The following is a 15214-nucleotide window of genomic DNA, read 5'->3' as shown; positions in this document are numbered from 1 at the left end:
ATGGCCAAAAGTGGAGAGGCGTTACCACAGGGCAGCCCAGCACCAGCCCAGGAGTCCCACCTCATCAAGGTGACAGTGAAGACACCCAAGGACAAGGAGGATTTCTCAGTTGTAGACACGTGCACCATCCGGCAGCTGAAGGAAGAGATATCACCCCGCTTTAAGGCACATCCAAATCAGCTGGTCTTAATCTTCGCGGGAAAAATTCTCAAGGACCCTGACTCACTGGCACAGTGTGGAGTGCGAGATGGCCTCACAGTTCACTTGGTCATCAAGATGCAGCGTCGGACCACAGGCACTGAGTGCCCGGCTCCACCAGCATCTACTCCAGGCCCCAATCCTGGAGTACTCCCTCAGTCAAGTTCTGTTTGCCCTGTAGATGGGTCTCCTTCTTTTAGCTTGGGTGTCCTCACAGGCCTCAGTGGGCTGGGTCTGACCTCAGGTAGCTTCTCTGACCAGCCAGGCTCTCTCATGTGGCAGCACATCTCAGTGCCTGAACTTGTGGCTCAACTCGTTGATGACCCCTTCATCCAGGGTCTGCTGTCCAACACAGGTCTAGTGCGCCAGCTGGTTCTTGACAATCCTCACATGCAGCAGCTGATCCAGCAGAACCCTGAGATTGGTCATATTCTTAACAACCCCGAGATCATGCGGCAGACGATGGAGTTTCTACGTAACCCTTCCATGATGCAGGAGATGATGCGTAGCCAGGACCGTGCACTCAGTAACCTGGAGAGCATCCCTGGTGGATATAATGTGCTCCGTACTATGTATACAGATATTATGGATCCCATGCTTAATGCAGTGCAGGAGCAGTTTGGTGGCAATCCTTTTGCTACTACTACTACCACTAGTACCACCACCACCAGCTGCCAACCATCAAGGACAGAGAATTGTGACCCTCTTCCTAACCCATGGACTTCTACATATGGAGTTTCAGGTGGCAGACAAGGAAGACAGCCTGGGGACCAGGATGCATCTGAGAGTAGAAATAGACTTCCAAGATTTCTGGATAACATAGGACTCTTTGATTATCTCCAGCAGTTACACGAGACCTCCCAGTCTCTGGGACCCTATCTGCAGGGTACTGTGCCTGCTCAGAGCCCAAGCCAGGAATCACCACTATCAGGAAACAGAGTTCCTCCGACTTTACCCTCATCCCACAAACCTGGGTCAGGTCAGCCTCTCCCCAAAGCGTCAGTAACAGTCAAGGGAAAGTCCTCCTGCCCAGCTTTTTTGAGACACTTACCAGAGAATAGTATTGGACAAGGTGGAAGCCTACATGATGCAGGGAAGGAATCTCCCGGCCAGAGCACTAGCCTGCCGGATCTTACCTCTCAGATAGGAGATTCTGCCAATAGGTCCCCTTTTGTTCCTATACTATCTTCCCTTGTGGCAGCCACGGCTGGAGGCCCAGAATCTCCTTGGGTGCCTCCAACAGGTTACCCAAGACCTCCGAGGTCAGCTGGCACAAATCAGGTCCCTCGAATGCAGAATGAGATATACCAACAGCTACCACTACTGTTGCATCTTCAGGCAGCCATGGCAAATCCCCGTGTCATGCAAGCCTTGCTACAGATAGAGCAGGGTTTGCAAATCCTGGCTACTGAAGCACCTTGCCTCCTCCTTTGGTTCATGCCCTGCCTAGCAGGGCTGAGTGGAGTAACAGGAGGTACAGAATCTAGAGAAGGTCCTCTTCTGTCTGAGGATTCCCACCCAGCCCCAACTCCTCAGGTTTCCCAAGTGCAGGGTTCTGCAGAGGCAGGCTTCCGTTCCACTTCCTTCCTCCAGGTGTTGCAAGCCTTAGCTAGTACCAATCCTCAGGAACTACAGCTAGAGGCTCACTTCCGGGTGCAACTGGAGCAATTACGGGCTATGGGCTTTCTGAACCTTGAAGCCAATCTTCAGGCCCTCATTGCTACAGGAGGTGATGTAGATGCTGCTGTGGAGAAGCTGAGGAAGTCTTAGGAGCTCTAGTTATTTGGACCATATCTTTTCCTTTGTGCCTTTTCCCCATGTCTTATTACCGTAGTTCTCCTATTCTTGAATACAGCTGCACTATAAACCAAATTACTATGATGTTCTTTACTGTGGAGACAATGTTCTGGAGTCAATGAAGAAGACGAAAAGCCAGAAATAGGGTGGGGATGTGTGACCCAACCGTGCCTGCCACTCTCCTACCTGGGGCCCTGGACTGAGCTCTGTGTATACCTATCTTGAGAAGCAATTACATCCAATCTCTAGTGCCAGTTATTGCCTGAGTCTAATTCTTGTGGGCTCTGAGAAAGGGGGAGGACATGGGGGGGGGGAACAGGCAGTAAAGGGCTGTTTTTCTGGGGTGCTTAGCGAGCTAAAAGTTTGGCAGCTAGGGGAGTCTGAGGCTGGGGGATGCGAAGGGATATTGCTGCCCCCCTTTGAAGTGGGAGGCCAATGGATTTCCTGCTATCCTGGAAGTTTTTCAGATTTTTTCTTTTTTAAATTAATTAATTAATTTATTTATTAAAGATTTCTGCCTCCTCCCCGCCACCGCCTCCCATTTCCCGCCCCCTCCCCCAATCAAGTTCCCCTCCCTCATCAGCCCGAAGATTTTTCAGATTTTGTGTAGTGTAGGAGGTACTACCATGTCTTCTGTTTTATGGTTAAGCCTTATTACCTGCCTGGCTAGAGAGAGGATACAATTTCTTATATTTATTGTCCCCAAAGGCTATCTCACAGACTTAATATTAATATCTGAGTGGATAAGAGCTACAGCAGCAAGGATGCAGGCTCAATTACAATTTGGATTCTGTAGTTTCACTGAGTTTTTATTATTCCATATAGCTAGATTTAGAGTATCATTTCCTCTCCTCCTCCTTCTTCTTCCTCTTCCTTTTTCTCCTCTCTTCCTCCTCTTTGCATTCCTACTTCTTTTCTTTTTGAAGATTTATTTATTATGTGTGCTTTGTGTTTTGAGTGAATATATGTGTATGATGTGTGTCCTTGTGCTTGTAGAGGCCAAAAGAAGGCACCAGACCCACACAACTGGATTTAGAGGCCATTGTGAATCACCTGATGTGGCTTCTGGGAACTGAACCAGATCCTCGGCAAGAGCAGTAACTTTTTAAAGTGCCAGGAGAGTTGAATCCCTACATTTTCTAGCTCAAATATGAAGTGGCTACCCTACACTTAGTATCTAGCTAGGTGTTAGGAACTCAATATGAGTAAAATAGAGACAACTCTTCCCTCATTGGTTTATGATATACTGGCAGCAATTGCTCAAACAAGTATATTTTATTTGTGGTTATATGAATGTATGATAAGGTACGAAAAAAAAAATGACGAGTCTGGAGCGATAGCTTAGTGCATAAAAGCACAGTCAAATGTGACTTCCAATCCTCAGAAACCATGCAAAAGCCAGGTTTGCACCGTTAGTGTCTGTCATCCCAGTGCTCCTACAGCTGTGACAGAGAGACAGGAGACTCTTCAGATGCCCGTGGCCTGCTAGCCTGGTGCACACAGTTGAAAATATCAACAGAGACTATCTGAAGCAAGGTGATGGATAGGAACTGATGCTGCGGTTGCCCTTTGGTCTCCACATGAGTGATGCACCATACATGCACGTGTACACACACACACACACACACACACACACACACACACACACACACCATACATGCTGCACACACAAAAGAAAACAGGTGAGGATCTCTGAAATAGCATGAGCAGGCTTATTGATAGTCTAGTCTTGGGAGACCTGGACGTCACCCAGTGATGAGAAGAGGAAGGAAGGCTGCCCCTGCAGAAGGAATGTTGTGCACAAACACTGTAGTTAGAGGACTTAGGACGCAGACCTCAGGCAAGAGTATTGTTTCCATTACCTGTTCGTTTCTAGGGGAAACATGTTACAATCCATAAGTGAACCAAGTGAGCCCTGAGTTTCAGTACCCATACACGGGAATGAGTGCATGAATATATACTGGAAGAAAGGCACATATGTGTATTTCCACATGGACGTACCCTATGCACAGATGCACATGTATCTATGCTAAATATGGTACATTAAGTCAAAGTTTTCACACAGAGCAGGAATACAAACAAAAACACCCACATGCAGCCAGGGAAGAAAGGAAGTCTTCAGTGGATTATATCTCTGTAGGAAAGCTGCCTGTGGTATGTATTTAAACGTCAGAGACTTTGTATAGCATCCTTTTGAATCCAGCAATCCAGCCTCCCTTTCCTCTTCCTTTTCATAGCTGTCCAAATATCAGAAGAGTTAGACTAGCTACTAGCATGTAGTGTAAAGATGAGACCAACATTTTTTTTTCTGGTTTTCAAAAGAGGGTTTCTCTACGTAGTTATGGAGCCTGTCCTGGAACTCACGCTGTGTAGACCAGGCTGGCCTCAAATTCACAGAGATCCACCTGCCTCTGCTTCTTGAGTGCTGGATTTAAAGACTTCTAGAAACAACTTTTTTTGAAGACTTAGATTTCAATCTCTAGGTGGGGCATATAGCTGTGTGGGCTATGATTTTCCCTGCCTCTTTTCTATATTGAGAGAACTCTTGTCCAAATAAAAAGCTTCTTATTGCAGCACTAAAAACATCAAGAGGCAATCATAACTACATCATTTCCTGCAACTCAGAAGGGGTGTTCTTCAGGGTGTGTTTAACTGCAGAAGATGGATACAGCACGTTTTCCGTCTTTGGAAGGCCAAGAGGAAAATAATCTTCATACAATTTTTTTTTTGCATTGGAGAGATAGCTTAGTGGTTAAGAATGCATACTGCTTTTGCAGAGGAATCCAAGTTTGATTCCCAGAGTCCTTGCTGGAGTGGGTTGCTCACAACCACTTGAAATACCAGTTCTAGGTGGTTTGATGCCCTCTTCTGGACTACAAAGCCACCCATCCTGCATGTGCACAGATCTACACACCTGCACAAAAAAAATCAAACTTAATTAGTTCATCTGGGTGAGAGGAATTCTGGAGGCTCCTCGGAGTGCCAAAGAGCAGTTGGGATGAGTTTTAAAGTCTTGTCTAGGAAAATGTTTAGTAGATTGCTTCCTTCCTTCCTTCTTCCTTTCTTTTTCTTCCTCTCCTTTCTTCTTTCCTTCCTTTCTCCCTCTCTCCCTCCCTCCTTCTGTCCCTCCTTCCTTCCTTCCTTTTTTTTTTCTGAGACAATTTCTCTGTATATCTCTGGTTGACCTAGAACTCACTCTTTAGAACAACCTGGCCTCAATCTCAGAGATTCACCTGCCTCTGCCTTCCAAGTGCTGGGACCTATTCACCACCATGCCTGGCTGTGAATGGTTTTCTTGTCATAGTGTGTTCATACAATATTTCTGTTAACACGTGTTAACTGTGTATACTAACATGGTTCAGTGAAACATTTCCAGCCTGAATGGAACACACATGCATCAAGTTCAATTTCCTGTTTTCATTGTTTCAGCGTGCTTTTTACTTTACTTTCAAATTATCTGGGGATCAAATCCAAGATCCCCATACATGCCGGGAAAGCACTCTACCAACTGGCTCATGCCTCTGATTGACTTAAGCTTCATGAGAGAGAACACAGTGCTCTTGGGTTTCTATGTTTACTTTATTTCAAAAAACAGTGTTCTTTCCTATACTGGGTTCATTTCCTTTAGATATATATTCAGAAGCAGTATTACTGAGTCATATGATCCATCTATTAAAGTTTCGAAGAACCACCACACTATTATCTATAATTTTTGACTAACTCACCATCCCATCAGCTCTTGAGATCCTTCAAGAGTGGACTGGGTGCTTGCAATCCTTCTGTAGCTTCATCAGAGACTATCCTTTCGCAGCACCATGGTGGTGCACCCAGGAAATGGACCATACTGGGGCAGAGGAGGCTGCTGTCTTCCACCAGCTGCTAAGGTGCCATCTTGTATGTGAAACACAACAAATGGTTAAATGATGGAGCCTTAGAATACCCGTGAGCAGAAGGGCAAAGGAATGAAGAAATTCTTGGGAGACCAGGCAATACAAATCAAGTAGTAGCTACCACAGGAGCAGGGCTGCAGGAGACAAGGTCTCTGGAATTGGAGTGAGAGAAGACCTTACAGTTTCAGACATTACTGAAAGTGCTTGACTGCGGGGATTCCCTATCCACTGTCACTGTCTTGAGTCTTATCATTAGCAGTGGTTCAAGATGAAACTTCTAGGCCGTGACAAGATGGGCGTAGTGTCATATGGGTAGAGAAGAAAAGGGCAGACTCTGCTGTCATTCATATATTCTATATTCTGGGCCTGGTAGCTGACTCTTTCTGCCTGATGCCCTTTCCTTTATCAAGAGATTTACTATAAACTGAACCAAACAACGAACAGTGGTTAAATCTGGAGCTGCTTGATCCCAGACAGGGAGTTGAGCATCACTTTAGTAAGAAGATTTTAAGAGCCAGAGGGCCAGAACATCTGCTACGAGAGTATCTTCTGTATAACAGAGAGCTGCCCCTGTGAAATCTTAGCAATCAGACCTGCATAATGACGACATCACTTTACTTCCCAATCAGGATGTAGGAAATTTCACAAGACCATACCTCTAGGTGAAGAACTGCTGGCTATTAATGGATGCTGAGGGAGGGAGAATAGTCTGAAAAAACCCCAGTATGTTGCACAACCACAAGAGGCCAGTCCTACTAAACATATGTACATTACCCGTGCTAGAGGACAGTTTTAAGAACCAGAGCCACAGGGCCTGCTGACCAGAGCACACCATCAGTGCTGACCGCAATCTGAAGATGGAATATAAAACAGAGAAAGCCTAACATCTAGCAAAAAGTGCCACTTCTGATGGCAGTGCAGAGCATGTTTCTGGAAGGACGCAGGTGCAAAGAGAAGTTTCCTGATTTTCTTTTTGAGGCAGGGTCTCACTATGTAGGCCAGGCTGGTTTCACACTTGAAGCAACTCCTCCTGCTTCAACCTCCGAGTGCTGGAAATAACTGTGTTAGATACCACAACCGTCTGCACAGAATTGTTTTCTTTTCTCTTTTTAATGCTGATTTTATGTTTTGTTTTTAAAATTTCATACACGAGCCCTGCATTTCCACCCCCCCCCCCCGCCCCGAGCTCTCCAGTTTCTCCCGTGTCCCCTCACTCTCAACACCATAGCTTCTTTCAACACAACCGGGCACATACGGGCACACACGCAATGTATACATAAATACAACCTGTTCAGTCCTTGTTGTTGCCTGTATTTGTGTGTTTAGTTAAGCCTGACCAATTGGGATTGGGGACCTCTGAGGGGGCCTGTCCCTGGAGAAGACCGATTTCCCCTTTCTCCATAGCTGTGCTGTTAATTTTGGCTTAGCAATGAGGAAGGCTGAAGCATACATGGAGGGAAAACACACGGATAGAGTCAGGGTTTAAAATGGACAGGCTAGGGGGCTGGAGAGATGGCTCAGAGATTAAGAGCATTGCCTGCTTTTCCAGAGGTTCCGAGTTCAATTCCCAGCAACCACATGGTGGCTCACAACCATCTACAATGAGATCCGGTGCCCTCTTCTGGCCTGCAGACACATATGGAGGCAGAACACTGTATACACAAATTTAAAAAAATATTTTTTAAAAATAAAATGGACAGGCTACTTCTAGGCTCCCTGAAGTTAATCACTGTGCCCAGGAGAAATTAATTTCTGCTTTAATCCTTAGTTCCCAACATATGAACAGAATGTGATCTTTAGCATTTTGTTGGGAGTTTTGAATCTCTGACTCCTGCAAATATGTCCATGGAGTCAAAGCCTCGTATCACCATTTACCCATGTGTGTGCCCGCATTTACATCCCTGTGCTCTTACTTTACCCATTCAGAGTTGACTGTTTTAACCAACAACTCTGGCTGTATAACTCTTAGATTTCTGGTGTTCCCCCGATCCTCTGAGGTGTATGTATACACTTGTGCCTGAACACACACTTGCCCATACATGTGCATATAAAGGATAGAGATTGATATTGACTCCAGACAAGTTCCATGTTAGTTTTTGGAGACAGTGTCTCCTATCCAAAATGGAGGGTGATGGTCCAGCTACACTGAGAAGCCAGGAGCCGTGTGTACACTGATATCCACACCCTTCCCAGTGCTTGAGTTATAGTCCTACAGCATTATATCTGCCTTTACGTGGGTGCCTCAGCTCCCTGCTCAGGTCTTCATGAGGGAATGGAAAGGTCTCTAGGAATCCAAGAAATCACAATTTAGGTACTTCTCCACACTCTAGCACACCAGATGTCCGCAAAAGTGCCGCAGAGAATGCGGTATTCCAACAACAATGCCATTGGAATAGAAATTGTTCATATTTATTTTAAAATTAAAATGTAGTTGCACTGCTTTCCCCGTCCCACTTCCTCCCTCACCCTCTCCCACGGTGAGGGCAATGCAAAGAGAATCTCAAAAGAGTTGCTTTTGCAGCAAGAGTTGTATGTTGGAGGTTAGTTCGTGGGCTGCACACTGTCTAGAGAGGCGAGCTGTCAGCCAGCCATAGGGCTGAAGAGTTCTTTCAGGCTCTGAAACTCTCTTATCAAGATGATACATCTTATAATGAAGACATCTTATCAGGACTTGCTATTGTTGGTACTGGAGATCCTGGTTCAAGACTACCAAAGTTTAAGAGCACCTGAAAGGTAATACAGGTGCGTAGTGACCTATATGGTCATTTTGCCCCTTTTCAGCTCCCCTAGAGGTGGCATTCTAGGCAGACAAATTCTTTTGTTGCTGAGTTTTGTGGTCACTGGAAATCTTAGAACCAAAAAAAAGGTGTATGTGTGTATGTGTGTGTGTGTGTGTGTGTGTGTGTGTGTGGTTGATGATGATTGTTAATGTTAATGATAAAAACAACACAACCCAATCTATCTTCATATCAGCAAATACTGCTGGAAAGATTGGAGAGATTACATTTTCCCTCAGGCTTTACCTATCTGGAGTGGTCCAAACTTAGCCGAAATATGCCCCCTTTCATACAGTCTTACAGTAATTAAATCTTGTTTAGCTCAGTCTTACGGTAATTAAATCCTGTTTAGATCTAGATTCCAAGTGCTGCTGTGGTTTCTTCTACCCCAACCAACAATTTCTGAGCGGAGACTTTCTTTTAAAAACTGTTTCCTTCCACTAATTGCTGGTGTATATCTGCTATGTGTATAGGTGCCTTCAGAAACCAGAAAAAGGCTGGAGTTTCTGGACATTGGGAGCTATATGAAGTGGGTGCTGGGAGCTGAGCTAGGGTCCTCTGGAAAGGCAACAATTCCTCTTAACCACGTAGCAATCTTCCCAGTGCCACCCCTCTCCCCATCAGTTTATTTTCTGAAGCAGCTCTGCCATCTATTAGGACTTTGGAATATATTATCTTTAGAACCATGTAGAGAGATTACCCAAGGGCCTTGGGATACAAGTATCCCACTGAAACTGTGAGCTGCCTCTACATATTAATCACACACCTTCATTCTATTCAGATAGAAACTGGGACTTCAGGCCTCAGCTGGACCATGATGAGCGTCCAGTAATTTAGTGGACAGAATGGGTGCTGTCTAAGCTAACATGTAGACACTGCTTTCCAACTCAGCCATTGCCACTTGCCATGCTCAGGATTTGAAGAGGAACAGGTAGGTTTGTGTTAAACATGTTTCTAGATGGTGACATGTTTTCCCCCATTTAAGTTATTTAAGTTTCAGTCTGACCATGAGGAAAACCCAGCCTCAGGCAGGTGGTACAGACTTCTGCCCTGCCCCCATTCATGTCTGCCTTTCAACTGTGACCTCATCACTGACAGCATATCCCCTAAAGATTGCCAAAGAGAGGAGCAGCTGCCCCTGTATGGGAGCCAGGTGGCTGTAGGGGTACACTGGGAGGTGGCATCTGCAGGACGTAGGTGAAAGGGCATCACCGGACACCTACTGGTCCCTGCACCCAGGTGTGCTCAGTGCCACATCAAAGCTTTCGAAGGTGTGCGCTCCACTGTGCCCTCGGGTAACCCTGCATCCTCTTCCTAAGGAAATATGGCACGGGCTAGGGAAGAAGCAGGGGACAGCCAGCTGGTGTCAGGTAGGGAGCCATCCTCCCGTATCATCAGAGTGTTTGTCAAGACCCCACAGGACTGCCAGGAATTTTTGCTGGCAGAAAATAGCAACGTCCACCGCTTTAAGAAGCAAATCTCCAAATTCCTTCACTGTGACTCTGACCGATTGGTGCTCATCTTCTCTGGGAAGATTCTCCGGGATCAAGACATACTGAGCCAGCGTGGCATCCTTGATGACTCGACAGTCCACGTGGTAGTGAGGACTCGTCTGAAAGGGTCAGCGTGTACGGGAACTCTGGCAGGCCCCACAGGCCACTTTGCCCACCGTTCGGAACCGTCTGCCTCTGATAGTGCTGGGGTCCTAGCCAGGCTAAGCCGGCTGGCCCGAACCTCACCTGACCTAGCTGATTTCTTCAGTCAGCTTGTCCAACTGCTGACGATGGCACCAGAGTCGGTGGAGCAATTCTTGGAAGAACCTCTGATTCAAGGACTGACAAATGAGAAACAAGTCAATAGCCTGCATGTTCCTGAATCCTCAAAGACGGTACAGAAACGCGATCCAGCTCTCAAGTTTCCGGAAACCTTTCCGAAGCCTGCTCGCCAACAGGAAGTCCTGCAGGAACACAAGCAGAGGCTGGAGGCTCCAAAAGCAGTGCCTGGAGGTGACAATGCTATGCGTCCTGGCTGCTCTGAGATCCAGCAGATTATGCTTTCCACTCTGGCCTTATTGGTGGCCTCTAAAGGCCTCATTTCGGGTTCAGAGCTGTGCAGAGGAGAAGCCGCCAGCACTCACAGCAGTTCTGACCCCATTGCCACCATCCCAGCCACCTCCACTTCGGCCAGGCCCTTGGCACAAGAGGTCAGTACAGGAGGAGTTACTCAGGTCAAGGGCATCGTCTCAAGTCAGGTCAGTTCAGGGTGCCGACCTGGTACACTAGATTTACAGCTATACTCGGATCTCCCCTTCCAAGAGAGCCAGCAGCCAGTGGAGAAGGCCCCTCTAACCAATCAGTCGAGACTCTCAACCTTTGTTTTGTGCCGAGCCTTGAACGTCCTGCAGCAGAATCCAGCACTGCTACACCAGCTGGCAACTGGCAGCCCTCTACTACAACATATGCCGCTTCTCCCCATTCTTACCAACCCGCGAGCGCTGCAGGCATTGCTACAGATAGAACAAGGCCTGCAGATACTGTCAAGGGAGGTGCCTGAGCTGGGACCGTTCTTACGGGACTCAACTAAACCACGTGGGGTTAGAGGAGCCCCAGAAACTAGGGGTAGAAGACAAGCCCATAGAGAAGATACCACACAACCCTCCTTGGCCTTTCTTCAGCTCTTCCATTCCTTGGCCAATGCCTGTTCGCAGCCTAACCACACTGTGCTGTCCTCGGTCCTCCTCACTGAAGGTCGCTACCAGCAAGAACTGGAGCAGCTGAAGGCCTTGGGTTTCGCTAACCGTGATGCAAACCTGCAGGCCCTTATCGCCACAGATGGAGATATCCACGCTGCCATCGAGAGGCTTCTTGGGGCTCCACAGGCCTAGTCTCTCCAGGGGATGCTCACCCTGCACCATTCTGTGGAAAGGGAGGAAAAGGGGGAAGGGGAGGGAAGGCACTTATTTTAGAAATTCCTCCTCCTTGGGTTATGAGCACATTCGGGCAGCCCTTCTCTCACTGCCCTAGCCTGTTCTTCATTAAAGAAGATTGCTTGGAGAGCCTGTGTGTTGTAGGTTCGAGGCTGTGTGGGCAACATCATCTTATTTGGGGAGAGACTTGGATAATGCTCTGAGGATAGGCTTTACTTACTCTCGTGTCAATAACCTAAGGATCTTTTCGTGTTTCAAACATAACACAGGGCTGGGAGACAGCTCAATGGCTCATGGGTAAAGGGCTTCCTGTGCATGCATGAAGACTGAGTTCAGATCCCTAGCACCCATGTAAAAGCCTGGTTCAGTGGTGTATCCGCAACCCTAGCACTGGGCAGTGGGATGGGAGGATGTCTGGAGCTCACAGACCAGCCAAGCCTAGTCAGTCAGTGATCTCCATGCTCACTCTCCCAACATAAGGTGGAAGATACCTGATGGTAGACTCTGGCAGAGACACGCCCACATGCATGCCCCCTACCCCCACGCAATACACTAAAAATAGAGAAATCCTGAAATTTTTGATATTTTTACTCATATTCACCCACATTCAAGTGTCCTGCCAGCGTTAACATCACCTCTTTTGGCTACTTCCATGGTCAGAGTTCTAGCTGCTACTCTCCCAAGAAGTCCTGACTTTTCTTAAGACCTCTTGAAACCACACATATCTTTGTCTGCATGTTTGTCTGTCTAGAGTTCTTTTGCTTTTTAACTTCCCTCTAAGCTAAAGTTCTTCCCTTGACACCTGCCTTCATCAGAAACAAGGGTTGCCTCCTCCAAAATGCTTACTTCTGTTACCCTATCAGGTACTGGTCTATTTGTACAGTTTTTGCCTCTGAATTATGATGTGTCTCCCTCCCAGGGGCAAAATGTTATGACCATCTGCAGTTAGGGAGTTAGTCCAATAAGATACAGAAGCCTTTACAAATCTCTGAATTCTTTTTCAAATTTTATTTCTAGAATTTGACCTATAAAGTCTTGTTTCTTTGATGAATGTACTTCCTTTAATCCTCTTTAAGAAATCAGCTATTTCATTTGCTCCCTGGAGTATATCAGTTCTTTTAAAGTTTATCTCTCAGAGGTTTTGGCCCTTTTTATAAGCAAAGTTCTGGCTCTTTTGTATTTATGACTTCTAGGTTTCTAACAGTTGTGCTTTTGCATTTCCTCCAGCCTGCTCACCTTCTCTTTGGGTGTCCTAGGGGTGTCTATGCTCAGAACTTCCTAATACATTTCAGTATCATTCCCCTGGCTCATTCCCACTCTGAATCCTACGTTTCTGCCCTATGTCTTAATAGAGCTAGCCCATGATTTCACACTTATACCCAGATATCGCTCCTGTAATTTCTGGGTTATCAGGGGCAGGACTTACAGAGTAGAAAGATGCAGTGTCCCCCAGAGTATCAACAGTTTAAGACCAGCCATGTACATGAACATAGGCAACAGAAGGATGGAGGGGAGGGGAGGTCATAGTCGGAAAATTGCTTTAGTACGTATGAAGGGCAGAAAATTCAGATTGGCCATAGGAGTCAGTTAAGCCTGAGCTAATGTGTGTCTGAGTCTCAGGACTTATTAAGGCTGAGAAGGGCAGTTAACTCAGAGGCAGGCGCTGTAACGTGTTACGTGATGCTCATGAGCCCAGACAGCCAAATATTGTGGAAGAGGACTGAATATCTCTAGGTCATGCTTTACCAGGAATGAACCTAGTATATACTTAACTCTTTGTTTTCCTAGCATGCAAATTCAAGTTTTTTATACTGCAAAATGATATTGCTTCAGAGTTGTGCAATTAAGTCACACACCTCCCACTAGAAAATCTTATAATAGTTTAAGTAAATTACGATTTTTCACTGGGGTACATTCATAGCTATTTTTGGCTGCAGGTTGGACATAATAGTTATGCATACCATCAAGGCATTGGTCTGATACTCCCAGATGAGTTTGAACCCAAGAAGGAGTGGAAAGTGAGTACCTGATGTGGAGGATGGAAGAAGGGAAGTATTTAAACCCCCGTAGATCATCACACAGGCCCTGTGGCTAGACTTGGGATTGGGGTGGAAATCATCACTGAATTATTGCAAGTGGCCTTACTGGGTGCTGGGTCTTGTTATACTTTGGTGGATAGCTGCTACTGGTATTCTCATGATGTCATCTCTCACCACAAAATTTAGTGCATTCTATCTTCAGGTTGAAAAAGGAGCAGCTCTCAGAGGTTTGAGTAGAATTTGTTGGTAAGGCTGAGAAATCCCCGTTGCTATCGGTGAGTGAGTGAAAGTTTGGCTTTGGTCATCAAGGCTTGTATTTCCACCATGAAGGGGAAATATCTGGACTATTTCCACAGGGTACCAGCTCAGCCAGCTCAGAGTAGAGACTGAAATGAGATCCCTTAAGATATTAGCCACTGTGAGAATTTGCTTCCTAGGATCTTTCTCTAGCAAGACAAGGGGAAGTGAAGAACTGCTGAAAATCTAGAGTGGGAAAAGGAGTTAGTACCTGTGCTAAAAAAATCTTGTGTATTTCCTAAGAAATGAAAATTTAGAAACGAGGGAAGGATACTTGGCAGAATGGGCAAGTGGAATCCTGTAGACAATTAACAAAAACCTGAAGGCCAGAAAAGCAAAACAGCTAGCCACTGGCTCTTACCGCTACCCCAGTCCGACATGGTGATGCTACCTTCGAAAATCCTCATAATGAGACTGCCTGAGAGCTGTCCCCTCCCATATTATACTCCTTCCTAGTGCTGGCATTAAAGACGAACACCACTACTGCCTGGTTTCTATGGCAAACTAGTGTGGCTACTGGGATTAAAGGTGTGTGTCACCACTGCCTGGTCTGTAAGGCTGACCAGGGTGACTGTTTTTACTATCTGCTCTTCAGGCAAGCTTTATTTATTAAAATACAAATGAAATGCCACTAGGGAATCCTAGTGAACTATGATACTGAACATGTTTAAATACATCAGTCCATATGGGTATACACTGTAAAAATGCTCACTGAAATAAATGGAATAATCATTTACTGAAGTGACATGAGATGTGGAAGACATTAAAATGGCCTACAAGAAATTATTTTCTAAATGGCAAATTGTAGTGGACAAGCATATACATTCCTATCATCATGCAGTAGAGGTACAGATTAACATACCTTTATTCAATAGCGTCTATCTACTGACTGTAGTGACTATCAGTTATTGCAATGATCCACACTTTCTGTTTTATCACGTGTAAGATGATGGCACTGTCATACAGGGGAATTAGCAGATATTTCTCAAAGCTGACATGTATATTTTTCACATGTAGTATTGACTAAGCAAGTATTTTTTTTTAATAATTTATTTATTTATTAAAGATCTCCGTCTCTTCCCCGCCACCACCTCCCATTTCCCTCCCCCTCCCCCAATCAAGTCTCCCTCCCTCCTCAGCCGCAAGAGCAATCAGGGTTCCCTGCCCTGTGGGAAGTCCAAGGAACCCACACCTCCATCCATTTCTAGTAAGGTGAGCATCCAAGCTGCCTAGGCTCCCACAAAGCCATTACGTGCAGTAGGATCAGAGACCCATTGCCATTGTTCTTGA

At 45.9% G+C, this 15214-nt stretch overlaps 2 protein-coding genes across 2 annotated transcripts; both read left to right on the top strand.

The window, feature by feature from the left end:
- Positions 1 to 1968, top strand: LOC101998112 (ubiquilin-3). The gene has a single exon (XM_026777560.1). It carries the CDS (start codon positions 1 to 3, stop codon positions 1966 to 1968), a length of 1968 nt encoding a protein of 655 aa, XP_026633361.1.
- Positions 1969 to 9986: 8018 nt separating this feature from the next.
- On the top strand, positions 9987 to 11546 carry LOC101997823 (ubiquilin-3-like). The gene has a single exon (XM_005370167.2). The coding sequence runs from the start codon at positions 9987 to 9989 to the stop codon at positions 11544 to 11546; it is 1560 nt and encodes a 519-aa protein (XP_005370224.1).
- The last annotated feature ends 3668 nt before the right edge of the window (positions 11547 to 15214 follow it).

The sequence above is a fragment of the Microtus ochrogaster genome, unplaced genomic scaffold (genome assembly GCF_000317375.1).
Source record: "Microtus ochrogaster isolate Prairie Vole_2 unplaced genomic scaffold, MicOch1.0 UNK73, whole genome shotgun sequence".
Taxonomy (NCBI): Eukaryota; Metazoa; Chordata; class Mammalia; order Rodentia; family Cricetidae; genus Microtus; species Microtus ochrogaster.
The sequence above is the reverse complement of the archived record's forward strand: the minus strand, read 5'-3'. Positions and strand labels throughout refer to the sequence as shown.

Excerpts from the sequence above, each read along its gene's own strand:
- LOC101998112 (XM_026777560.1), top strand. The coding sequence starts at position 1 with ATGGCCAAAAGTGGAGAGGCGTTACCACAGGGCAGCCCAGCACCAGCC.
- LOC101997823 (XM_005370167.2), top strand. The coding sequence starts at position 9,987 with ATGGCACGGGCTAGGGAAGAAGCAGGGGACAGCCAGCTGGTGTCAGGT.